Source organism: Channa argus, chromosome 23, assembly GCF_033026475.1.
Source record: "Channa argus isolate prfri chromosome 23, Channa argus male v1.0, whole genome shotgun sequence".
In the NCBI taxonomy this organism is placed as follows: Eukaryota; Metazoa; Chordata; class Actinopteri; order Anabantiformes; family Channidae; genus Channa; species Channa argus.
In genome coordinates this window covers 2,596,014-2,622,166 of record NC_090219.1, presented here as the reverse complement: position 1 = coordinate 2,622,166, position 26,153 = coordinate 2,596,014, and the positions used below count along the sequence as shown (strand labels likewise).

Here is a 26,153-nt window from a genome sequence, read left to right as displayed (position 1 = left end):
TGTATACTTTCAAATCACTCATCTACCCACCTCCACCTCCTCCATCCACCTCTCTCACTGCCGACAGCTCACAGTTCTCTCCTCCAGATGATGACATCATGCTAATTTCTTCCAACACTGCATCGCTCTCCTCATTTTCAAATCTGTCTGAGGATGACGTATCCACCCTCCTCCTCTCTAACCATCCCACCACCTGCTCTATGGATCCAATTCCTTCTACTCACCTTTAAGCAGTTGCACCCGCACTAATGCCAGCTCATCAACAAATCATCAACACATCTCTCACAACGAGCACTTTTCCGACCTCATTCTAGCAGGCCCAGATTACCCCACTCCTTCTCTTGACCCCTCCCTTGTGAAGAATTTCAGAAGAGTCTCTCTTCTTCCATTTCTCGCAAAGCCCATGGGATGAGCAGTCTTCAATCAATTCTCAGACTTCAACAAATTCCTCGTTGTCAACGAGTCTGGCTTCAAGAGTGATCAGTCCACTCTTGATGGTTGTAAAATCTCTTCGAGCTGCAAAAGCCACAGGTAAATCTTAATGCTAGTCAAACTATCTGCAGCCTTTGGGATTGTGAACGATCAGATCCTCTTGTCCACACTCTCTGACTCGATCATCTCTGGATTAGCTCTAGCCTGGCTTTGGTCTTACCTATTGGGACAAACCTTCAAGATATCCTGGCAGGGTCATGTTCCTAAATCTCATAGCCTCTGTAACGGAGTGCCATAGGGTTCAGTTCTTGGCCCTCTTCTTTTTTTCATCTATACTACATCCCTGGGATCTGCTTTTGCTATCATTGCTATACTGATGACACACAGCTCTTCCTGTCCTTTCCACCAGATGACTCCACTGTCTCATCACGCATTTCTGCCTGTCTCTCCAACATCTCTGCTTGGATGAGAGAGAGACATCTTCCGCTCAACCTCTCCAAGACTGAAGTTCTTGTCTTCCCGGCCAGACCTTCGACACAACACAACTTCAGCATCAACATTGAAATTACAGTGATTGCCCCCATTAAATCGGCCAGAAATCTCGGGGTCATCATCGATGACCAATTGAGCTTTAAGGACCACATCTCCTCAGTCTCTAGAGCATACAGATTTCTCCTTACAACATTAGAAATATCAGACCCTACCTCACAGAATATACAATCCTACTTATTGTACAGGCGCTGTTCATATCTCGTCTTGATTACTGCAATGCCCTGTTAATAGAGTTACCAGTATGCACAATCAAACCCTTGCAGATAATCCAAAATGCAGCAGAACACCTAATTTTTAGTAAGCCATAAAGGACTCATGTCACACCACTCTTCAGATCTCTACACCATCTTCCTGAAGCTGCCCGCATCCGGTTCAAAGCTCTGTCTCTTGCCTACAACGTGATCAACTCCAAAGCTCCTGCTTACCTCAAGCCCTTCATTCAGGTCTACAATCCCTCCTGTCCACTGCGCTCTGCCAGTAAACAACATCTGGTGGTTCCAGCATCGCAAAGAAGACATTAAGCAAAACTCAGCTCAGGGATCCCACAATGGTGACATGAGCTACCAAACTCTGCACGCTCCACAAACTCACTCCCAATATTCAAAAAACTCTTTCACGCCTTCCTATCTCATGAAATCTCATGTAATGTAAATACTTTTCTGATAGGACTTCGCTTTGATGGTTTCTCCTTGATTTTTGCTTGCCTTGTACATCACTTGTAAGTCGCTTTGGATAAAAGCGTCTGCTAAATAAGTAAATGTACATGCAGATTAAGCACAAAACAGAGATCCAGATTTCTGAGCTCTGTAGTACATCAAACCTTATTCAGGATTCCGATTACTCTATGTGATATTTGCAGGTGTAATGCAAGATCTGCTTCTTGCATTAGATTTCCACTACAAGTGAGTGGCAGTCAGAAACCAGATCATGTTGATTCCTAACTGATCAACTTCGGAAACTTGGGAACTAAAAAGCAGCTGAAAAATGAGTGAGACAGTACTGAAACAGACAACTTGGTCAGAAACCTGTACAGTATGTAGTTATATCAAGTATACTGGATTATGAAACAAAGCGATTACTCATGTTACATGGAAACACTGCATCCTAAATGTGATTAAAAACAGAATAGGACTCATAACCAGGATACTAATGTGCACGTAAACATATGTTAAAACCATACTGTGGTTTTGCATTATATACATTTATTTAGTTTGTTTTACTCAGTAAAATATCTGTGCGCAGGGTTCTCTGACTATTGGCTATTTGAAGAATTATCATAAATATACAGTGCTTGTCACAGGGTATCTATTAAGGAAAACTATTCAAAGCTACAATATACAACTCAGACTCATAATCTGTCCTCTCTGGTCTCCAGTCCTCCCTCTTCCTGCTCTGCTACACATCACCACAATCTGTCCAGCATTTCAAAGAGATGTTTGAAAACTTAGAACTTAGAAATCAACTAGAAATAATTCAGTTATATGATTAATTTGAAGGACAATCTTTGCTCAAAAACATTTAGAAGCAAATATCTCTACACTGCTGCCAGTGTGGTTCAATAAGCCTGGGTCACAGCCATTATGTGTGCTATTTTCTATTAACACAAAGACACACAGCATTCAAACATCTTTAAAAAAAATTTTACAGCCACCTCTGAAATAAGGACACTTACTACTACATATCAATACCTTTAATAATATTTGTGGTTGTTTTAATTATAGCACATTGCACATGCAAAACATGCATTTGTGTAATAACTGCCATACAATAAAAAAAACATTTGAGCCTGATGGTATGGCCCTCTCTGTTTTGTTCTTCAAACAAAGCATTACCCTGCTTAGTATGACAGATGAGCCCGAATCTCTTGCCTGCAGGTCCCGGATTCTATTTATAGACACCAGTTTGTCTCCTTCATATTGCTGACCCCAGACCAGCCCAGAGAGCTGCATCCCGGCTCACCAATCAGGGTTGAGATTAATCTGCCAGCCTTTACGGCAGGATAATACCTTGTCTCTAACCATGGGATCAGCGATGGAGGGCCCTGCATGCATGGTGAAAATAATTAAATCAGCCGTTTCTCAGTTGGCTCGTTGATCGGAGATGAAGGCTTCACAGGCAACGAGAGAAGAGAGCACGTGTTCAAGATTCTGGAGTCACGGAGTCATGATGGTGAATGTGGAGGAGGGGATGAATAGACAGCATATGAACATATCCTGTGTTGACATTTTTTTGCCTTCAAGCCTATTTTCTTGCCTTTGCAGATTAACAACTTGCCTCCACGTGGACATAGAGTAGTACTACAAACACTATCCCTGCAGCAAATAGCCTGTACACAGTCCTACAATGTAGCCTGTACATTCAGTACTGCCCAAAGTGTGGGTCTTTGTACACAGCTCCTCTGCAGGCAGTGGTGCGATAGAGAGGAACAGCGTGGATGAATGAACAACAAAGAGGGGAAGGGTAAAAGGCTTCAAGCTTGACACAAACCGAGGACCAGAGGAGGTTGTACTTCCATTCAGTGTTAAGTGTGCATGTGTAATTTCGTGTATATGTGTACCAAGCCAGCATTTGTGCTGTGATGGTACAGTAGCATCTTGACCTTCGTGAAAAACGATTGACATTGGGCTTCATCTGATTGTAATTTAATGCATATTCTGTAGATGTTTATTGTGGTGTTTCAAAGGCAGCATCCTACACCAGCTCAGATACTGTAGTTTCCCCAAGAACTGCTGGTAGTTGTTATTTAGGATTCTTTCATGGCATTATGTCTTTTTAATAGAAAAAACTCCTTTTAGAAAACAAAATATTACGAAACATTGACTTGGTCATATCAATACAGTCGTGGGTTTTGCTCCTAGACAGTGAAACTGTATGAAACCTCATAAATACTGAAGACTGAAAATTTAAATATATCAAATACAGTTACAGATATACCCAATCCTCATGTATGGTTTAACACTTTCAGGCTACATTAGCTGTTACTTGCAACACACCCTAATCTTAAAATGCACAAGTAATGTCAGTTGGTATTATGGGTAACATAGGGAGCAGGTTTTAAAAAGGAGTTTTTTGTATTCTTACTGGTGACAGGTTTCTAAGCAGGTGAGGTTGTGCACCTATTTCACACAGGTTGATGTCCCATTTGTGATGATTAATCACAGAGCGGGATGTAGATGGGATAAACGCACGTATTTTCAGGCAGGATTGAGGAAGGAAGAAATCATATTACAACCTACTTTATACTGCACGAGTCACCCAGACAATTCTCCACAAACCTTTCCAAACCAATTCATCCACCGCCTCTCAACACATCATTGCATCCCTTACACTGCCACATGTGTGGCTTGTGTCCTAACCACTCTTCCTAATGAATTCCATGGCCCAAAGGGGCCAGGAAAGCTAATGTTTCATGCAGATCACCTGACAGCCGCCACGCTAGCTTTTGTAAACTTTGCCCTGCAAAGATCCTTTCTGAACATCCTGTTCCAGAACAACGGCACTCTAACAGTAATGATTCCTCCTCACGACTCCGACCTCTTTTTGGTACTAGAGTTAAAGGTCAATGCCACTCAGCTGAGACCATAAGAAAGTGACAGCCCAGTCAGCATTTGTTCACATGTTGGCCACCCTGTCACAGCTCTAAACCAGAGAGGGAGACTGAAATTCAGCTTGTCATAGTGGTTCAGCCTGGAGCTTTAGTGCCAATCAATGGGACAGTGTATAAATGCAGGGATTGTTTCATGGCACTTTTAACACTCATAGATTACATTTCCATATAAAGGAGTGCTCCACCAATTTTAAAAAGAAAGATTAGTTTATAATAAATCACCTATTTACAGCCATTGTTCTGTAACATCTCCATCTCTACTGCCTCTGTTGAAACCAGGCAATGTGAATGTGAAGCTAGCAGTTTAAATAACTTCACAGTGTTTCAAGTTTGCTTAAAGCAAGGGACAGGTGCCCATATGAACACTGAAAAAGGTTTCACTTACTGTAACCACTCTCATACTGGCTTCGTGAGACCCCTTCAAGAGATAATTCCTATGTAAGTGAATAACCAACAGTCCTACATTTGTGCAGAAATGTATTAAAAATGGTTTCTGAAGAGATAAATGCTTGGACCTTACATGTAAATCAAGTGGTCATCTTTAAAATATAGAGCCTTTTTAGATCAAAATTCCTTTGAACAAAAACTTTTTGTTATCATTCTTCCACTGCAACTCACCCAAAGGAACATCTCTAAATCGATCCAATTAATTCTATACAATATAATTCTATAGTATAGACTTTCGTTTGAAAATTGTTCACTTGATTTGATAAACTGCTGTGTTTAAGCTTTGTATTAGCTTTCAAATTCATTTTTGTTCAGAACAAGGACTGTTCTTCATATGTTCCAATGTAAAGGCTTTAGGAAAGGATCAATGCACAGGAGGCACAAATACAGCATGAAAAACATACTTGACTGTTAAAATTGGCACGTGATTATTTTTTTAAGACACACTTAAAATTCTGTGAACCTTTCCCTTAAATCACAGTCTAAGCCATCAGTAAAGTCAGGGTGACCAAAGTCACTGTCACTGCATTCAGTTACAAAAAGTGTGTGCTGTGTATGTCACACTTAAACAATCATACTTGATTCACATCAAGCTATTTATTAAATTACTTAAAAGGTTCATGTTTTATTTCTTGGATACTTTGGATGAATTTAGGAATTATAGTGCAGCATAACAACTACAACTGCAATAAAAAAATATAATATTTTCTGCCGTTCTGATTGGCAGCAACAGTTTTTATAATTAAAACTGCTGGCCACAATGTGAACCTATAAAGTTGTTACATTATGCAGGAGCTTCCAGTGCTACAGCACAATATGCAAATTTTAGCCATCAAGCTATTGCTCTTCCTGCTCCACCATCATCTGTCCAGCCCTTCACATGTTGCTCTTAGAAAATCACATTCAATACTGAAGTTCAGAAATAATTGGACACACAGGTAAGTCTCACTCAAAAACCTTTCTAAATGAATATATCTGCACTTACACCAGATTGGTCAATGAATCTGAGTCCCAGAAGCCTTCAACATCAGCCCTTTACATTGAAATATGTTTATGATACGCATCCATTAAAAATTATTTTTAAAAATGTATATACTGTAGCTTTAAGTAACAGTGAGGATTATATTTAAAGCACATTTATAAATTGGAATACAAAATGAATGCGTTTTCTACTGGGATCGGTCTGACATGCTGAGTTATTTTTATCACAACTAACATATGGATAATAAAGGTGAGCTTTACATTTTCATACAGCTGGTTGTCTACACAAACAACAGAGAGGAAGCCTTTACATATCATCAGCAGATTTATCTGTGAGCTTATATTCCATTTTCCTGGCCAGGATAAATCAGACTATTGAATCAGGCCCATTGATTCTCACATGCTCATTTCCAAGAATTGGTATACATCATTACATCTCTCTCTATTACAAGCAGATAGGTGACCTTAATCCTGTGTTCTTCAAGGATTTCTCCTAAGGCTTTCACAGCAGCAATGATGATGAATATTTACATTAATATACCTTGATATCTAGGCCAGGAGGTGTACAATTAAAATCTTATTAGATGCACTGATTCACTGCAGTACACCCAGAGACTGGTGGCATTTCATTCTAAACCCAGAACACCAGGTTTTATTTTAAATTAACCTAAATCTGTTCCAGTCCACTTTCAGAATAATGGTATAACTTGTAGTCAGCAAAGAGTGAACACAGATTATCAGCATCTGTTCAAGCCCTGTGATTGGGTGACAGCTTCTGTTGTCATGTTTTCATCCGTACAAATGGTTAATGGTTACCGTAGCAATGGCAGCAGGATCAGCATCGCCAGGGAAGAATATGCTAAATAATAGGAACAACTCCCTATCCTTAATTCTGTCTAACCTTATTGGATACAAGGAAATAGGTTGTGATTACTAGCAGTTCCAATTTAAAGCAAGTGAGAAAACTGCATGTTAGTCCTAAAAGCACAAAATTAAAATACCAACATGAATCTAAATTTACACAGCAAAGTGCTCATACAAATCCTACTTTTCTAGCTTTTGTTCACTCGTTCACCCCTCAGAGATCACCAGGGGTCAGTACAGCAAGTATAAGCTTTTCTCTTGCCCCAGAATGACAGTCCCATCTGTCAACCATCCTCCTTGGGACCTTTCGCATGCACATCAGCACAACTGGCCCACTCTGCAGCACAGGAGAGAACCCTCCCGATCTGTATTAACTTTGTCTACATTAACATTATGTTGTTAGGAAAACAGTAAGCATGCTTCAAAAACCTACGGTTAAACTGCACTGTCACGACTATAGTGCATTCAAATTTGTGTGAAACCAGAAAAAAAACATATATTTCCTGAAGAGAAAATCAACAAACTTAACGAAACTCAAAGGAATGCTCACCTTTGAACAGACTGCGTAATTTGAATTCAAAATTGAAAGAACCTACCTGATAAATAAATCCTTTATAATGGTCCACTAAGTGCATGATGAGCCTCCTTAAGGTCGGGGTAGAATGCAAGCTAACTCCACTTGTGTTTGCAGCAATGGTAAGAGGAGAGGTTAAGGCTCAAGGCCTGAGCTGTCTCCCAGCTCAGAATGTGGCTTTGTGATGGTGTGTACAGAGACAGAAAGAATAGCTAAGAAAAACAGAGTCAGCTCCAGTGTTGCCCTCTCATTGAAGCCCTCTACTCCTCAGCCACTCTTCCCATGCTGGACTAAGCCAGCAATCTCGGTCCGAATGCTCCACGAACACAGCATCTAAACAAAAGCAAGGAGCTCAGCACAGCTCTGCCTCTGTCTCTCCGTCTTCCTCCAACTGCTTTAAACCAGGGTAGCATCAAATGTTTCTGACAAGCGTCCATCCGCCAATCCCCCCAGAGAGATTAGCGCTCTGACATCACCGATGCTGTGCCGTGCACAGTTATGCTCTGCTGAGCCTCCAAGGTCTGTGGCTCAGTTACCGAAGAGAAGCCTTAGGTCGCAGGGAGCCAGACAATACCACCCTGTTTTAGAGGCTTCACTCAGCTCTTCTACACCTCTCTTCTACATGTGCAATGTTCACAACAATCTACCTTAACTAGAAGAAACAGTGAGCGCATCCTCACTGTAGTGCATTTGTAAGTGTCTGTGTGTGTCTGCACAACCTACCTGAGGCAAAGAAGCTGCTTTCTGGATGCAGTGCATTGTCAGCAAAACTATGATCAAGACACTGTGTGCTAGAAACAGATCCAGAGGAACACGTGGCTATTTATGCGGCACAGCCTGATATAATGGTCAAATGACAAAAGCGCTGTCTTTGGTTTATGAAATATGATATTAATTCAAGTTTTTAGTAGTAAACATGAAACTTGCTATTCACAACTAAAGACCCGACAAGTAAAACACACCTACCAATACCTAATCTAATTTTCTGTATGCTTCTGTCTCCTCATCTAACCATCTGTTCTCCATCTAGCTCTGTACCCTCTCCCTCTACCTTTATACCCTCTTCAACTTCCTCTTCACTGACACTACAATAATTAACCATGGAGAAGAGCACAGCCGGTCTAGGCCCCTATAGCAGCAGTGGGAAGCCTTCCTGCCCGCCCGCCTGCCTACACAGTTGGGATCACCAATTTGAACAGACATTTCACACTGATCCAAGAACACCACACTCAAAAGAACAAGCCCCAGCATCTCCACCAGACTTCCTCCGTCTGTTCTCGCTCATCTTCTTCCACCCAGTCAATCAACCAGCTCTGACTAGACAGCCCGGCAAAGAGCCTATTGTTATATCAGGGTTGTCCTATAATTGGGATCACATCAAGTCAAATCCCAGACCAGGTCCATCTGAGATCTAGTAAAGATGTGGATTAGTATTCAAAATCAACAAAGATGTATTTCAGTAGACCTCAATATTAGAGTTGCCCCAGGATTTGCAGTGACATGATGTCATCAATATTGTTCCATATCTCTGTGCTGTCTTTACTTCTGTGTTGCATACATACAAAAAGTGCATTTTTTTTATTAGTTTTTCAGCTTTGGGAACATTAAGCTAAAATCTAAAATAAGGCATAAATGTTAAGGCAAAAACTTGTGATTTCTGTTTAAATCCAGTTAGATATTGTGGGAAATATGGTTAATAATTAAAGGCTGTCCTAAAAAATCTGAGTTGGAGGTACTTGAGTTGTGACAATAACTTCAGCAAAAGAGAAGTGACCAGGTTTGAGACTAGAATAGATCATTGTCATTATAAATAATTAAAAAGAAATCATATTTTTTAAATAATTAAATAATTCAAAATAAATCATATTTTTATAATGTAAATGTCAGTGTTCATATGTCAGTATTTAATGTATTCATATTTTTTGTAGATGTTTCAATAACACATTCAATCGGTGCAAAGAATGACATTTTATTTGTCCCAAGTTATTAATTCAAATTTGGTCAGGAATGGAGTTATTTCTTATAATTCTTGTCACTAAATATAAAAACATTATTGATATTATTAAAATATACTTTGTTTTTATGGGACCGTTTAAATGTAAGTGTCCCAAAGTGCCAAATACATACACCATTTATCATATCCAAAAATGTTTGGATCTGCCCGTTTTTTTAATTATAAGCTAATTGCTGGTTTCATATAAAATATAATGTACAGACATGAATCTGTCAGCAATATTCAAATCTAACTCTCTGCAATAAATTAATTACCCAGAATATCTAAGATTAGCCAAACCGAATCTGCCAGATATAGTGTTTTAATAATTATAATTACAGAATTACTGTAGGTTGTAAATATTCTGACATGATGCTGTAGTTTATATTATCACAAAGCAATTGAACAGAAAAGTTGTGTGAATAAGTAGCTCTTAAAATCTTGGATTTGGATCTTGGTTCATGTGGATGATTAATGGTCACCTATAAACCTTTAGCACCTTCACCACTGTTTTTTTTTTTTTTTTTTGCTTTAATGATTATACGTGTAATTCATCATTAGGTTTCCTGAGGGACATAGTAAAGTTCGGGTTAGTGGAAAATCCACAGTTTGGCCTGTGGCACAGACTTTATGCTGAGTCTTGTCCTCTGTCTGGCTCACAGCCTACAGTTGCATAAGCAATATTTTGTCAGAAGAGACAGCACGCGTTCATGAAATCTCTGTAAAGCTCAGTCGTGCTTGCAATTATACGTCTTGAGCTTTTCAAAGCCATTTGACATGTTGGAAGCTTGTAGTCCACTTAAGTCCTAATATCTACTACTATTTGTTTACCCAGGGTGAACTTATCCTTGTGTAGCTGCCAGATGCGTAGTGACATGTGTGACCATTGTGATCTAAAAATACATGACATCTGCTGAACAAGCTGGCAAATTAACGACTAAACCAAATACTATGCAATATGATTGTAGATTAGACAGTAGGTAATAGAAAACATGGAAACAGGTAAATGTTAACAATTTGCTCAAATTTGGGGAAAATAATAAACACCCTTTACTTACTATCATATACATTCCTACAACTGATTGTAAAACTGTGCAATAACATGAACCCTGGTGCAATAGTTTATTTGTTTGTTGACTGTAAACTTATTTGTATTGAACGATTGTAGAATTGTACACTTTTTTTATGTATATGGATTTTCTTATATGAAATTTTTGTTTTTCATCCTGTATATTCATTTTTGCTCCAAATTTGCACATTTTTGTTGCTGCTGCAACATGGACATTTTCTCACTGTGGGGACAAATAAAGGTTTATATTATCTTATTTTATCTCATTTAAGTAGAAGAACCAATATAAAAATGTTTTACAAATAAATGGCCTGTAATCACACTTCAACCTAGTAAAATGACTCAATATACAGTAAAATGTCCCCTATGACTGATTACATATGTCACAATGTTATATAGCTGACAGTGAGACATCAATGCAGACATAGTGTTTTTTTGTAGCTGGCTGAATTCAGTCTCATTTTAGGAAAGAGAGTAGAGGCAATAAAAGTTAAGCTCCACAAATTGATATCAGTGTTTTTGCGCTTTGTGAAATACTGGACTTGAACTCAATGGGTATTTAAATTAAATTATGTGAGGAAATATGAGATAAATGCTTCAGTGGTGAATCTGTTAATTTATAAATGTCCAGAGCACAAGCACATCCGTTAAGTCCAGGTGCTGATACATAACATGGGATCCCAACTCTTTCCGTAATTGCTCTCAAGCCAAAAACATTGAAACCACGGATTAAATGCACATACTGATTTTACCACTAGGTGGCAGAAGTAACAAGGTGTGTGAAAACCAAAACAATTGCTGAAAAAGACTAAAAATCTCCATAGAGAAAAATTGCAAAACCAGGCGTTCTTTTTTTTTATTATTGTTTCTGATTTTACCATAAGTAACAGCTTTTACACAGTTGACATCTTTCACTGTTAGAAGTATATTTATAAAAATATGTGTTTTACCTAAAATATTATGCTGCAAAATATACAGTATAAAGTATAAAATGCAATATTTTAGGTATAAAATAGCAAAACGCTGAAGTGCTTAATGTACTTTTAATACTTAAAGTTCTACACATATACAGTACTCGAGTAACTATAGTGCCACCACTGCACATTGTCAAGCTCTTTACAGACTTGTTATAATGAAATGACCTTTCCTAGTTATTTTATTGCTTTTATTATTGATTTTCTGGTTGTCTCCACGTTTCAAAACTTGCTTTTAACGAGTGCACTAAAGTCAATAATCATTGTTATTACTGAGCAAATCAATATGCCATTTTTTGCAGGCCAAATGATGTGAATGAGAAAGATACTCACCACATCTTTATTTTCTTGGGAACTTTGTTCCTGCAAGTCAAAGAACATCAAGAAATCAGTGAATAAGACAAAAAGATGTGGTGCATCACTGTCATGCCAGATGCTCTGTTAAGAAATTCCTTCCTGTTGTAATTTAAACATACTCTCATGCATGACCTTGGGAACCTGGTAATCTGATATAATAACAATGGAAGAAGAAGAAGAAGAAGAATGTTTTTTTTATTTATTTATTTATTTTGCATTCTGAGGAATCCCTGAGCTACTCACATATTTAACACTTCACATACCCGTACACATTCTTGAGAAACCATGACAACGCATTTGCTTGCTGCGTAGGCTAGGCAGAGAAGAAGCAATGAGTTACAGTGACAGGGAAGCAGGCAAACTGCATTGAGACTGCAGGGGAAATAGAACAGCCATCCCATGCCACATCAGCCCTGTCTGGCTTCACCGTGAGCTGTAAGCTCCGGAAAACTAAGTCCTCATCTAACATGTCCACAAATAGAACAAACAAAAGAAGAACATTGATTTTGCCTCCAATGCAGTTCCTGATTTTAAACAGGGGGAGAATAAAGCAATATGTTTAATCTCTCTCCTCTAGCACTGGTAGTGCATCCAAGGCTGTGGACATTTTTTTTCTTCTACAGCACAGTGTCTCACCTGAATGCTAATGAGAAGAGGGTGACCGCAGATGTAGGCTCTGCCTTCAAGTGGCTCAACATGTAAAGCTGGTTTGCAGTTCTGCCAGTGGGCTTAGAGGGCTGAGACCTGAGCATTATGCTGTACTCCACCAACATGTGATAAAACCTGATCCCAGAGTGAGGAGAATACTCTGAGTCTCAGTGAATTTACTCTTTGGGGTGACTGAGCAGCATCTTTCTATACATGAAAGCTGGATGGATGGTGAGTTCAAGAGGAGGCAGATGAACCAGGACTAACATGTACACATGTGTAATAACCTCATAATCATCACGTCATATCACCTGTTATACAGTCAAAATGAGCAAAACTGGATGTGGACATGTCGCTGTAGCTTCTTGGGAACAGACATAAAGACAGTGATCTCCAACAAATACTGCATCTCTCTGTGCCTCCTCACTGTTAACATCACAAAGTAACATCTTGGAGCTGCAGTACTGTCTAAAGCAACAGCTTGGGAGCAGTTTTTATGATGAGTATTAAAAACTGGGTCAACTGATAAACCATATTTGGCTGAAAGTCTTATGGATCATTTTTAGGCAGTAGGTTGAATATCAACTGTAGCTGCTGTGTAACATTGTATCAACCTGTACAGGGCATCACAAATACCTTTTATGTGAACAGGCGTATCTAGTGAGAGATGTTATCTTTTGTTCAAATATGAATGGGGAAAACGGGGAAAATATTATTTTTGTTCATTTGCGCAACATCTATGTTTTTCAAGCTGGAGACACACAACCGGTAAAGCATTGAAAATATAGGTCATTTTGAAACACACGTGTTGAAAAGGAATGATTCTAATTGTACCTGCGTTGATCCAAAAAGAAATTACATAAATTCAGGACCACCGCTCCGTTCATATTTGTCTATGATTCATGCATTCATATGAACTCCCCATTAACATAACAAACCTGTCTATTTTTGTCTTACCGTTGGTAAAAGCGGCTCCATTTGAGCTCCTTGATCCGTGATGTCCATCTTTTCTTCTCCTTGGTTTCACAATGGACAAGTCGTGATGCGCTACTCCGCTTCTACCAAACGCTGGTTGAAGACGAGCTTGGATTTTTGAGATTTTTTTTTATCTCTCTCTCGCGTTCGCTCGCTTTCTCTCCCTCTCTCTCAGTCTCTCTCTACCCCTCACATTCACCGGTCGGGTTTTCTCAAATGGAGGTAGCAAAATGTTCCCTTCCTGCCCTACATAATTTACGCATGAAGGAGGGAGGCAGATCTTGCCATTACATGCGGGGATGATGATCCTCACATATGAGAGTCATGGTGCGCAGACCTTCATCCATTTGTGACGGCTATTGCTTTATATAAATATGTGTATATGTTTGTTTGTGTGTGTGTGTGCGTCTGTGTGTGCATTTACAGCCATACAAACTTGCAAACCTTTACATCATTTAGCCTAAACCAGTTCAGTTTCTCAAATGAACCTCCGTCTCTCTTGAACATGCAACCTTTGCGTTATAGCCAATTTAACTTATAGGTTCCCATTAAAGCAACGGTGTTCTATAGGTTATCTCATTCATTTCACCTACAGAGGTCAGATTCCTCGTTACTATTTTAAAGGCAGTAGCAGTAACTATTCAGTTATGTTGTAATGCCTTCATCAAGGGCCCTAATGTTAGAACAGGTTGAAAGCAGCCATCATTATGATCAGATTCCAAAGGATTCGGCTACAACTATGAAGCTGTAAACTGTAATGAAGAGGCCTATTAGCCCACCCCCGCTCTGGCAATACCAGCGTTACATCTAGCCGCAGCACGCGATACTGCGCCTGAATCAGCATCCAAATTACACAAGGATGCTGCTGCAGGAAGGGTTATACTCTCCCGCCCCCTTATGGTCGCAAACAGGAAACGTCAGGGAAATTCACCGCAATTAGTGTTGCGGAGCTGCAAATAGCATTGGGTGGAAATCAGGAGATTGATTGATTGATCGATTTGGCCTTCTATCACAATGCATTGACTTGCACTATAATGCTGCTAGTGTCAGCAGTAAAAAAAAAAAAAAGAAAGTAAATATGCCAATATGTAGATATATATTTGTAGTTGCTACACATTTGCAGCTTTTAATTATGAAAATGCAATTTTTGTGACATGGCCCCAAATGTCATTGAACAGCTTTCACAAGCTTCCATGCAAAAAATGTTATTTCCTTAGCAATTTTTGTTCACGTCAAACTTTTAAAATCTTACTTTATTAATGACTTTAAATATCACCTTGTCAGATTGACTGGGCTAAACAACAGATTCGTTTTCGATCGAATTGATCTCAGCTAAGATTCTGTGGTAACAATATAATTGCACTTGGTTCTCTTTATGAATTACTAACTGGATAAGGTTCGGGGGAGAATCCCGGTCCATTCCCATGGAATCAGCATATGGATGGAAGAAATGTTGTTGTTGATCCGGATCCGGATCCGCCTAACCAGGCGTCACAGCACCGACAAGATGGCCGAGAGTACTGGTCGATAGTAAGCGAGGAAACAAAAACAGTGGCAAGCTATCCCTGTTGCAGATGTCTGACTTGTAGAATCGCTGAAGGCGAGTTAGTGCAAAGATTAAAGCTGCGTGGTCGCTTCCTTTAAGACTGCGTTCAGTGGGTGACATTTGCGGTATGCAGACAAATTGTGTTTCGAGCCAGCTCGCTGACAGAACGTTTGTCAGCTCGTTGCGTGCGTTGGCTAGTTAGCTAGCGAGGTAACCATGTTAGCTAGCTGACAAAACATTTAGTAGGAGAAACCGTGTTCGGAAAGTGACAGTCTGCCTAATTCTTAAATATATAACTTCTGCCACTTCTTCGCCTTTGAGGACTACAATTCGCAGCAGCAGCAGCAGCAGCAAAACTTCCCTGTGTGGAAAATTGGATTCAACGCACTATTGAAAGCTTAGCCAGCTGGGTAAGGAGCTAGCATTGCGGATTTCTTGTTTGCAGCTTCAGACTTAGCATTAGCAGCAGTTGTTAGCTTGCTCAGCTGTTTTGGCTGTCTTGGGCTTGTTTCGACACACAAAAGGTACACCAGCGTGCGGGGGGAGGACATTTTCTCTCTATAAAAGTACCTGAGACGATGCTCAGTAAGCCTGAGTAGCCAGGTGTCTTGGAGTACTGCCAGCAGTAACGGTACCACAGCCGGGACTGTAAACATAAGTCAAGCTGAAGAGATCTCAGCCCTGCGGTGTTGGACGAGGCGCATATTCAGGCAGCATCACCATGGCCCATTCTCCCGTTCAGGGTAACCTGCTGGGGATGCAGGTAAGCCAATGTCTTTTGAATGTGTTCCACGACAAGTTACTAGTTGAGGTCATTGCCTGAACAGAATGTGCTGTTCGCCTCCCTGCTGTGGGGCTGGGTGCTGTGCACTCATCTACCTAATACTGTGGTTTGGGGCATTTCAGAGCTAAAGTAGCTGCACCTCGTAAAATCTGACTGTCCAAGTCATGAGTCGGAAATGTTGCAAACATTTCTTATCCCAAAGGGTTTTTAATGCTGCAATGGTCAGCTGATCACATGTCACAACTCATGGCAAAATACTAAATGTGAAGCAGCCTCAGCAACAAAAAGAATTCAATATTTCTTCCATCACTTGAAGGCAATAGAGCTCTTTTTCCCTTTCCTATATAAAACTTACCATGCACACATGAAGATGCTATCTTTAGGATTGTGCCTATAGGGGATAATTGTGTTGGGGAGATAACTAGAAGAGATAAGTGTTCTACTGTAAAGTGCAGCAGATTATGTCAGAATGCAGTTGCAGACACACTGGTAATGACTTTAGTGTATCTATAGCTTTGCTATGCTGTAAAGAACTTATTGCTTACATACATTTGAAGATTGTTGTAAATTAAGCTAGAGCATCAATTCTCGCAAAAAGCAGCAGCTTTTTAGATATCGCAAAAACGGACACATTGACCTTTTGTCTGCTCAAAAGAGGTTATAAAAGGAAGTTGTTTTTGTCAGCGCCGGCTCTTGTGTTTCCCACATAATAGCCTCTGGAGAGTTAAGTCATTTTAGTTCACTTCCTGCAGCGTTCAAGTAAGTTTTTTTCATTCCACACTCAGATAAACACACTACAATGTGCTATGCCAAAGAGTTGGAAAAAGGCCTTAGTTGTCGTTGGATTCATGGAAAACATTTCCAGTTCAGAAGTCTAGATAAACTTTTCTTTGTCTGACAACCCTAACACAGTTGCGAACTCTTGCAAAAGCATTTGATTTATTTTTCTTGCCTCTGCATTAGCAAGATGAGTTATAATTATCTTTCATTGTTTCCTTTTTTGCCTTTTTTGGAGATATTCAATTACTGCATCACAAACTGGCTCATTTTCAACCACCGCACCAACTCTGTGCAAAACCTAGAAAATCAGGGACGAGTTAAACCATAGGGGACCGGAGAGGAAACATGTATTTTTAGTGTTTGTAGTCTTAAGATAATTGCTCTATCCATACATTTACAGAAAAACCTATTTTGTTAATCGTTTGTCGTTTCACAAGTGCAACATTTCTTTGTATTAGGTGCTCAAATGTGATTTTTCTTTTATGTAATTTTTTTTCACAATAGATTAGAAAGTATTAATCAAGAAAATTTTATTTAAATGAAAATGATTGAAATGATTGATCTCATGTAATGTAATAAAAATTGTCATGGAAAATAGAATAAAGAATTGTTATTTAATCTGCGCATTATCCATATTTTAAGCTTTCCCTTTTATCCTCATGTATCTTTCTCTCAGTGTACTCTGTGTTACAATAAATGAATGAATGTATCCTGGAAGAATGGCTCCCCAACATTTAGTTAGTCTGAACATTGCTTTTTTTCTTTTACTTCCACCTCCACTGTCCTCTCCTGCTTTGTTTCCCCTTCCCCATCAACCGCAGAATGCTAAAGCGGATCCAGAGGAACTGTTCACCAAGCTCGAGCGCATTGGTAAGGGTTCGTTTGGGGAGGTCTTCAAAGGCATCGACAATCGCACCCAGAAGGTAGTGGCCATCAAGATCATAGACCTGGAGGAGGCCGAGGATGAGATTGAAGACATTCAGCAGGAGATTACAGTGTTGAGCCAGTGTGATAGCCCCTTTGTTACCAAGTACTATGGCTCATACCTGAAGGTGATGTTGATACTCAGTAGTATGTGCATTTAAAGTTTCCTTGTTCACTATTTTCATTTGAAGAATTTGGGCGAAACATTAAAGGATTTCTCTCCTACACGATTTTCTCCTCTGTAATCCCGAATAAAATAGGGATTAGCCTCAGATGACTCCAGACACCCACAAAGCGTCTATTACTGTCATCATGACTTGTATAGGAATACACCAGGCTGTTGACAGCTCACAATAAGCGTCTAACCACCTTAACGAGCTGTGAATATTTCTTCACAAATGCACCAATGTATTAAATGACTCCTTTTGCTCATCTCTAGCAGCTCATTCTCCTCTTTATCTGTCTCCACTGTTCCAGGACACAAAATTATGGATTATTATGGAGTATTTAGGTGGAGGCTCAGCATTAGATTTGGTAAGTGAGTCACTGTTTTAGTTGCACAAAGATTTGTACTTTCTTTCTGGTGGTCTAAACTAAAATGTCAATTAAAAATGTGGGTTTCCCCTCAGGAAATTGGTAAGCCTACAAGAAATAAGCATGTCACATGTGTTGAGGATTTAACATTTTTTCTTTTTAAATAGAGCTGAAGTCTTTATGTCAAATCTAGAGTAGTCTCCGTTCAGTTAGCATCAGCAACTCAATTTTGTCCCCCATTAGGCATTTCTTTTGTGATTCTTTGTGAAAAACAAGCTATTAGAAGTGAAAAGTCAATTAATTTTAACAAAGTAAAGCAAAAATTGAGTTTTTAGCATCTGAGAAACTACAGTTGGATAAGTACTGGACAAACAATGATATTACAATGATATTATATACATTAGTCATTTAGTCAGACGCTTTTATCCAAAGAGATTTACAAGTGATGTACAAGGCAAGCAAAAATCAGGGAGAAACCATCAAAGCAAAGTCCTATCAGAAAAGTGTTTACATTTCATGAGATGCAAGTGTAAGAAAGAGCAGAAAGGAGATGGGACCACCAGACGTCATTCGTTGGCAAACCGCAGCAGGCGAGAGAGATTGTAGACCAGAATGAGGGAGTTGAGGTATGCAGGAGCTGTTGAGGTGATCAGCCTGTAGGCAAGAGACGGAGCTTTGAACCTGATGCGAGCAGTTACAGAAAGCCAGTGTAGAGATTTGAAAAGTGGTGTGACATGAGTCCTTTTTGCTGACAAAAAATGAGGTGTGCTGCAGCATTTTGGATCATCTGCAAGGGTTTGATTTGTGCATAGCGGTAACCCATTTATAGAGCGTTGCAGTAACCAAGACAAAATATGAACAGCGCCTGTACAATGAATTGGGTTATATATATTTCATAAGGGTCTGATCTTTCTGATGTTGCAGACTGAGGAGATGTGGTCCTTAAAGCTCAGTTGATCTATACACACCAGATCAGTAAGTTATACGACATACTATTCAACAAAGCTGCATTCCAAAGCTGGGTTTTTAGTAATTATCTCTGTTAGAAATCTGTTTAGGATTTTGGTTGAGGTTTTCTGACTGGAATGCAACCTGAAAGTTCTGGATCACTAAGGAAAAGGAAAGACTTACTTGTTGTCTTTCTATGTCAAATATTGAATCAGAATGGCTTTAAGTATATAATTATCTTTTCTTTAACACTTGGAATCATACATTAGAAAATTATAGACCACAATGCAGCTGATTATTTACCTCAGTTCTTGGTTTGCTCATGGCTTCTGTAAACGAGCACCCAGATTCAAATTATCTCTCTTAGGATTACTACCAATTATAATGATTTAACCAGACCAATAGGAGGTGCTCTTTACTGCATGTGAGGTGGAATTTCTCCAAGATTATTTTTCTTTTTTTAATGTAATTAGGATGGAATCTGGTCCAAGCTGAGCTCTGTGACACAGGGGGAATAAGATAGATCAGGCTTTAGATACGAAAAAAATACTTAAAAAATACAAAACATCACATAACTCATTCTAAAGTGATTTTGGGTGAACTGCTCATTTAATCAGAAAGATTTTTGTTTCAAGATTAGCTAATCATTGCTCCAGATTCACCAGCTGACTCCCGCAATTTATGACATGAATGATGTTTTTCTTTTAAAGATGGAGCCTGGAGCCCTGGATGAGACCCAGATCGCCACCATCCTGAGAGAGATTCTTAAGGGTCTGGAGTATCTGCACTCTGAGAAAAAGATCCACAGAGATATCAAAGGTAACTGACTAACATAGTATGTTGCTTTTAGAGGACACAGGTTTCAGCTGTCTCAATGGTATCTGTAAACACACACAAATATCATGTGGCACGTTAATGGTAGTGACGTCCACTTCTAGTTCTATTCATTGTATACGTTGTATACACACACCAACCCTTCAGTCTGTCTACCCCTCACTCTACAGCTGCCAATGTGCTGCTGTCCGAACAAGGAGAGGTGAAGCTAGCAGATTTTGGGGTGGCCGGCCAGCTCACTGACACCCAGATTAAACGCAATACCTTTGTTGGGACGCCCTTCTGGATGGCCCCTGAGGTCATCAAACAGTCTGCTTATGACTCTAAGGTAAGGTCAGAGCCACAGGGTTATACTCCAACCGCACACTACTACTAAATTACATTAAACTCTTGTAGATACATTGATGACAGACAGGAGAAAATGCTCTATTTGTGCTTAAGACAACTTTAACACAATATACTGTACCTTTTGCATTAAATATTTTCATCCTACTTGCACAAGGCATAGAAAGATCATACAGTGCAAAATGTGTGATAACCTCAAACATATGAAAAAAGCGTTGGATTATTGTAAGTATACCAGGGTTTGATTATTTAGCTTCTGTATTTTTGTTTTAATATCGTCTATGCAAAGGTAGTAGCATGTGTCCATCTGCGTTCCAGGCTGATATTTGGTCTCTGGGCATCACTGCCATTGAACTTGCTAAAGGCGAGCCACCTCACTCGGAGCTCCATCCCATGAAGGTTTTATTCCTCATCCCAAAGAACAACCCACCCACACTGGAGGGCAACTACTGTAAACCGCTCAAGGAGTTTATTGAAGCCTGTCTCAACAAAGAGCCCAGTTTTGTAAGTAGTTCTCACAGGCTAAAAGGTTTGTTCTTTGGATTTTACTTATTTGTTTCTATGTGTTCATCTCTGTTGCCTCCCTTCATTTCCAAAGAGGCCAACTGCCAAAGAGCTGCTGAAGCATAAGCTGATTGTTCGCTATGCGAAAAAAACCTCCTACCTAACAGAGCTGGTGGACAAGTACAAGAGATGGAAGGCAGAGCAGTCTAGAACCACAGAGTCCAGTTCTGATGAGTCTGACTCGTAAGTCTGTAGACATCTCTCTCACTATGAATGTTTCTTATGATTTTCCTCTTACACTGTGAAAATATACTTTCCACAATTCTTCAATATTGTTTTTACTGCATGATTTGATGATAATGCAGCTCTTTTTATTACAATGCCACAGACACATTGTGCTGAGGGAGAGAAACCCCTCCTCTGTGCCTCCTCCTCCCACATTTAATGTGATGAGTTTAAGTACTTGCAACACAACACAACATGCATGCATTTATCCTGATAAATGTTCAAATCCTATTTTATATCTGTCCAATCAGAGAACAAGATGGCCAGGCGTCAGGCGGGAATGACTTTGGCAATGATGACTGGATCTTCACCATCCGAGAGAAGGATCCCAAAAAACTGCAGAATGGGGAGGGACAGTCAGGAGTTACAGACCAGGTGAGAAATGAACATACAACACATTAAAGAGTCAGATTTTCTTCAAGCTCTGGTGTCCTTTCTGGATTCTATCAATTGCTAGCTGTAATCTTCACCACTGCAAACTAATTTGCAGCACATGTGCTTTGTTTCACAAGAACTATCTCATAATAAAATGGTGTTATGTTATTTGAGGAATTGTGCATGCTGTGCCGATTAAACAAAACACAAACATCCCTGCAGTGAAGCTGTGCTTCTTCGACATGCTTCAACTCTCTCAATTTCACATCTGTTTCTTCAGACAAAAGACATTCCAAAGAGGCCTTATTCACAAAGCCTGGCCACAGTCATCTCTCCTGCTTTAGCTGAGGTAAGAAGCTCTATCTGGAAGCCAACAACTTAGTCATACTTCAGAACTTCTTACGTAATAGGGTTATAGTGAAGAGTCATGATCGAAACTCTACGCACTACTCTCTACTCTAGTGCTTTTAGTGATCATGAGGCTTGAGGAAGACCCATGTATGTTTTACACTGCTCATTCAATGCAGGAATATTGTGAAACGCAAGCCTCTTTTTGCCGTTGCATCAGCAAGTGTCAGGGCCAGGGTAATTGTATTTTTAGGTTTTATCTCAGGAAAGCCTTCAGGGAATTTCTTTAAATTTAGCACAATTGTCCACTTGATGTCAAGGATAAGCTGAAATCCAAAAATCAACGTGTCTGTGACCTTATATCTGCCCCATTATGATTGACACAGCACCTTAAGAAACACCCTGAGGGAATTTCATTACATCTGGCTCAAACGTCTACCTGTAGTCATGGATGAACTGATTACAACATGAGCAGAACCACACAATAAAAGCAGTAATTCTAGTCTATTTACGACTTCACGTCGTAAATCCTTAAAATGAACAAAAGCACATCAAATTTTTTTTTCTGGCTGGCTGCATGTGATGTTAGATGTCACAGCTTTAAAACTAGGATCCCAGCAGCTGTGTGAGAAGAACACAAGGGTGTTCAGTACAGGTTTCACAGTTAAAATGTGTTGGAAGACTAAGGACCGTAGACTTAAAACAGTATGTGACCTTTGTATTTGCCTTTGGAATTCATATATCACTGTGTCTTACACAGACTGGATACTGAACTTGTTTTTTCTCCGATCGGGAAGCACATCTTTACCTCCTTACTTGTCTTCTCCCTCCCAGCTGAAGGCAAGACAGGAGCAGGTAAACGGGAACCCCATGGTCCTGGATGAGCTGAGGGAGGCGATCCTACTAGCTGAGGAGGCCTTCCCTGGCATCTCGGATTCCTTGGTCGCCCACATGGTCCACAGGCTCCAGAGGTAACTAGATGTCAAAATCCATGTGATCCAGTTTGTGCTTTAGCTGGCACATGCTAATTTTTACTGTTCTCATCTCCTCTTCCTTACAGTTTCTCCACAAGCAGGACATCCTCCACCTCCCCATAATGATTGGCTCTCTGTCCCAGCACTGCTCTTCTAGGCACCCACTCCTCCCAACACCACAGCCAGGTCAGAGGATTAAAAGTCAGGGGTCAAGTCCTTCAGTGCCTGCTGACCATCTTTGACTTCCTGTGGGAAGGGGGGGGTGCTAGCCTGTAAAAAAATAAATAAGTAAAAAATACTGAACTCTGAAGCAGAGGACAACAGAGAACTCTGAAGAGCTTCTCTTAGCCACTTATAGGAGGAGACAATTTTGGGGCGGGGGAAGCAGATCCTATGAAATCAGCTGTGATGGGTCAAGACTCAGTCAGGCCAGAGAAACGGCAACAGCTGCTTAAACATGTCAGACTCTAGGCTCTGTAAATGAGACTTGTCCAGCCTCACACCGTGGAGTCTCTAAATGGAAATTAGCTCGACAAGCATCTGAAAAACTCCCCCTCTTAATGCAGGCGTCATATCCCCACAACCTCTAAAAGCATGCTTGATGAACCTGCAGGGATATTATCTTAGTGTGCAAGCTGTGTGTGTGTGTGTGTGTGTGAGTGTGTGTGTGTGTGTGTCTGTCTAGCGTGCGTGTTTATGCTGACATTCGCATCATGTGTATGGTTGTGCACGCGCATGCGTGCTCTTGCGTATGTAAGACTTCCCTGTTAAGGCAAATTGCAGCATTCTTAACAAAACCTCAGGTAAAGTGCTTTAAGTGGACTTTGTCCTCCAAGGCAGTGAGGGGAGGGGGGATGGTGGGGGTCGCCATGCTCTCCATGATTACAAGTTGCAAGAATCACTGTGTACAAAATGGTAATGCGCATTTTGTAGATATTGATAATGTTTAAAGTAGATATTTAAAGATTTCAAACATTACTCCAACAGACGGAACAGAAAATGCCTTGCCTTTTTGAGCTCTATTTTCTGGCATTTTATCACAGAAATTCACTTCAGTATTGTTTTCTTTCTATGTGACTGAGTTCAATCTTCCATTTCAATTACCTGCTGAAGCATCCGACAAACTCTGATACTAAGCTTATGTTTTTAGAGGGAGAAGTCTTCCCTTTGTGTTTGTAGTGAGGGTTAACTGTCATACCTAAACTTGCGTTTAGTCGTTTTTTTTTAGGACAGGACTGAAGGTAGATCTGTTTCAGCAGTGGCTCCGATAACAATACTGAGCGGAGCTGACGAGAGTGGCAAGGGAGAAATACCACTATGGGCTATGCTGATTTCATATGAAGTATTTTTTTTTTTTTTCCTTGGCTTGTAATTATCATTAGCTTTCCTTAGAAGCTAAGTGGAGGCGAGGGAATAACTGGCAAGGACCATTGTAGGCAATCACATCATGACACTTGTTCATAGCCAAATGAAACCTTAGATCAAGGCAAGCCAAGCTGCAGAAACCAATGCCAGCCTTATTTCCTCACTCCATATATATGTGTTTTCACTCCACACCATGCTATAGAAGTGCCATGTCCTCTTTTATGCTTTCACCAGATGTTCGTAGTATGATTTGCACCTTTTTTTTATTTTTTTTGGTTTATTTGTTTTTCTAATTTTCAGATCAGTTTTTTGCACTTTGAAAGTGTGTCAAGTATTTAAAGAAACTTGTAAGAGGAAAACAAAAAACTAAATGAAAAAATTTTGCTAATAGCCATGTTTTACTATGTATGTTTACTTAAGAGTTCCAGAATTTACTACTGTGCTAATGCAGCAATAATGTTGAGGAGTTGCATCAAGACGCACTTGTCAACACAGGGATTGAAAGACATTATAAAATATCTGATATTTTTATAACTGCAGAGTTAAATATGGAAATATGGAATGCTTTATGGATATGGGCTCCTGCCTCTGGCAAAAATATCTATACCTTAAAGAAAAACATATGCTATGGGAAAAAAAATACACAATGTGTACATTTGGTCTCCTTTATCATAGCTGACAGTTTATAGTACTGTATATAATCTTTGCTTGTGTCATTTGAGAATTCCCAAGTTAAATGTCAGCTCCTTGTAAGCTTTCAAAGTGATGAGATATAATGAGAAATAAAGATCTAATGCTAACTAAGACCTTTCTGTCCTTAATGCCTAGTTTCCTGGATGTTCTGTGCTGTACATACAGCCTGATAAATGGACAGTTTAGCCATTACTACTCAGTTGAGTATGTAAATAATGCAATGGAAGGGGGTGTCAAGCTGTGCCATCAGAAATCTAAGCAAGTCAAGGTGGACCATTCTCCAATGCACACAGACATGAGCATAATTGCTGGTACCTGTTCAAGATTTTAAAAAATCAATGAAAAATCAGACTCTGCTTTTTTAGAATATTTGTTTTCAGAATATTTTAAATAATACAAGAAAGGTCATACCAAAATATACAACATACCATGATTCACTGGTGTGTCAGATTACTTTAGATGTAGCTTTTTTTTTTTTTTTTTTTTTTTTTGATTTAAGCTTTGCCATTTTTTAGAAATAAAAATGTATCATTTAAGAGCACATGAAGCCTATTAGCAAGAATAAAAAACAACTATTCAGTTCCCTAATGAAATCTGTTGGTGTGGAACCAGTGATGCAGCCACACAGAACTGTAAGCCTGCTGGTTCTACAGGAACCCGGTTTAATATTCACATTAAATGTGTCCTAAATAACACTTGACCCTGTGCCACAGTAGCTTTTTATTGTTAGTTTTACTTTTCAATCATTTTCCAAATTGATGACAAAGGCGTAGTTCGGCTTAAACTGTGGGAGGAAATCGAGGCACCAGGAGTAAGGTAAAGTTAAGGGTGTACACCTTTTAAGCAGACATATGTCTTTGTAGTTCGTGTGTCTGTGTTTATCTTGTGCGGGTAGCCAATACTGGACACACGAAGACACACAAAACCAGTCACACCGTTACACCTTGCTCTTGATGTTGAAGGACTTCAGACTTCAGCAGGTGGTAGACACAGTCAAACAGTACGTATCCAATGTAGCGCAGTTAGATCGTCAGGACACCCACACTAGCCACAGCAGCTCCACCGACACATACATCTTTGACCACTTTGCTGGAAACATTGGATGGACTGAGGCTGAGCTGCAGGAGTTTCTGGTGTGTTCTCATCAGTCTCCTGCTCATACATGTCCAGTTCTTGTAACATTAATGAAACTGATCCTGCTGTGAAGTTCTGTGTCAGCTGGTGTGTCTCCCTCCATCCACAGATTCTTAGCCTGTGCCAACAGAGGTTTGTTCTCAGGTGGAGTGCAGATCTGCATTAAAACCTCCCTTTGTCCTGTCTCTGCTAACAGGTGGTTGTTTTCAGATGTAAAGTCTTTTTTGCACTCACCTTCATCCTGACCAAGATTTTTATTGGCAGTCACATATAGTTGTTACAACTCTTCAGCCTCTCTTACAAATTC

The 26,153-nt window shown here is 39.7% G+C and overlaps 2 protein-coding genes across 4 annotated transcripts in view; one reads left to right on the top strand and one right to left on the bottom strand.

Moving 5' to 3' along the window:
* Positions 1-13,794, bottom strand: part of LOC137108371 (sodium-driven chloride bicarbonate exchanger-like) — a 48,546-nt gene extending 34,752 nt beyond the window's left edge. The window contains exons 1-2 of one of the 3 annotated variants that reach the window (XM_067492846.1): positions 13,456-13,794; positions 11,827-11,856 (exon numbers count right to left, since the gene is read on the bottom strand). In XM_067492846.1, the coding sequence (XP_067348947.1) occupies positions 11,827-11,856; positions 13,456-13,503 (78 nt within the window). In that variant the 5' untranslated portion in view covers positions 13,504-13,794. Of the gene's footprint in view, positions 1-7,479; positions 7,857-11,826; positions 11,857-13,455 lie in introns of those variants that run through there. The other 2 variants (XM_067492844.1, XM_067492845.1) reach the window with 2 other exon arrangements.
* A 1,069-nt stretch (positions 13,795-14,863) lies between these two features.
* Positions 14,864-24,825, top strand: stk24b (serine/threonine kinase 24b (STE20 homolog, yeast)). The gene is made up of 11 exons (XM_067492849.1): positions 14,864-15,782; positions 17,405-17,635; positions 17,985-18,041; positions 19,700-19,808; positions 19,994-20,151; positions 20,487-20,672; positions 20,767-20,915; positions 21,209-21,332; positions 21,613-21,681; positions 22,515-22,651; positions 22,741-24,825. The coding sequence occupies exons 1-11, from the start codon at positions 15,741-15,743 to the stop codon at positions 22,775-22,777; spliced, it is 1,299 nt and encodes a 432-aa protein (XP_067348950.1). The 5' UTR covers positions 14,864-15,740; the 3' UTR covers positions 22,778-24,825.
* The last annotated feature ends 1,328 nt before the right edge of the window (positions 24,826-26,153 follow it).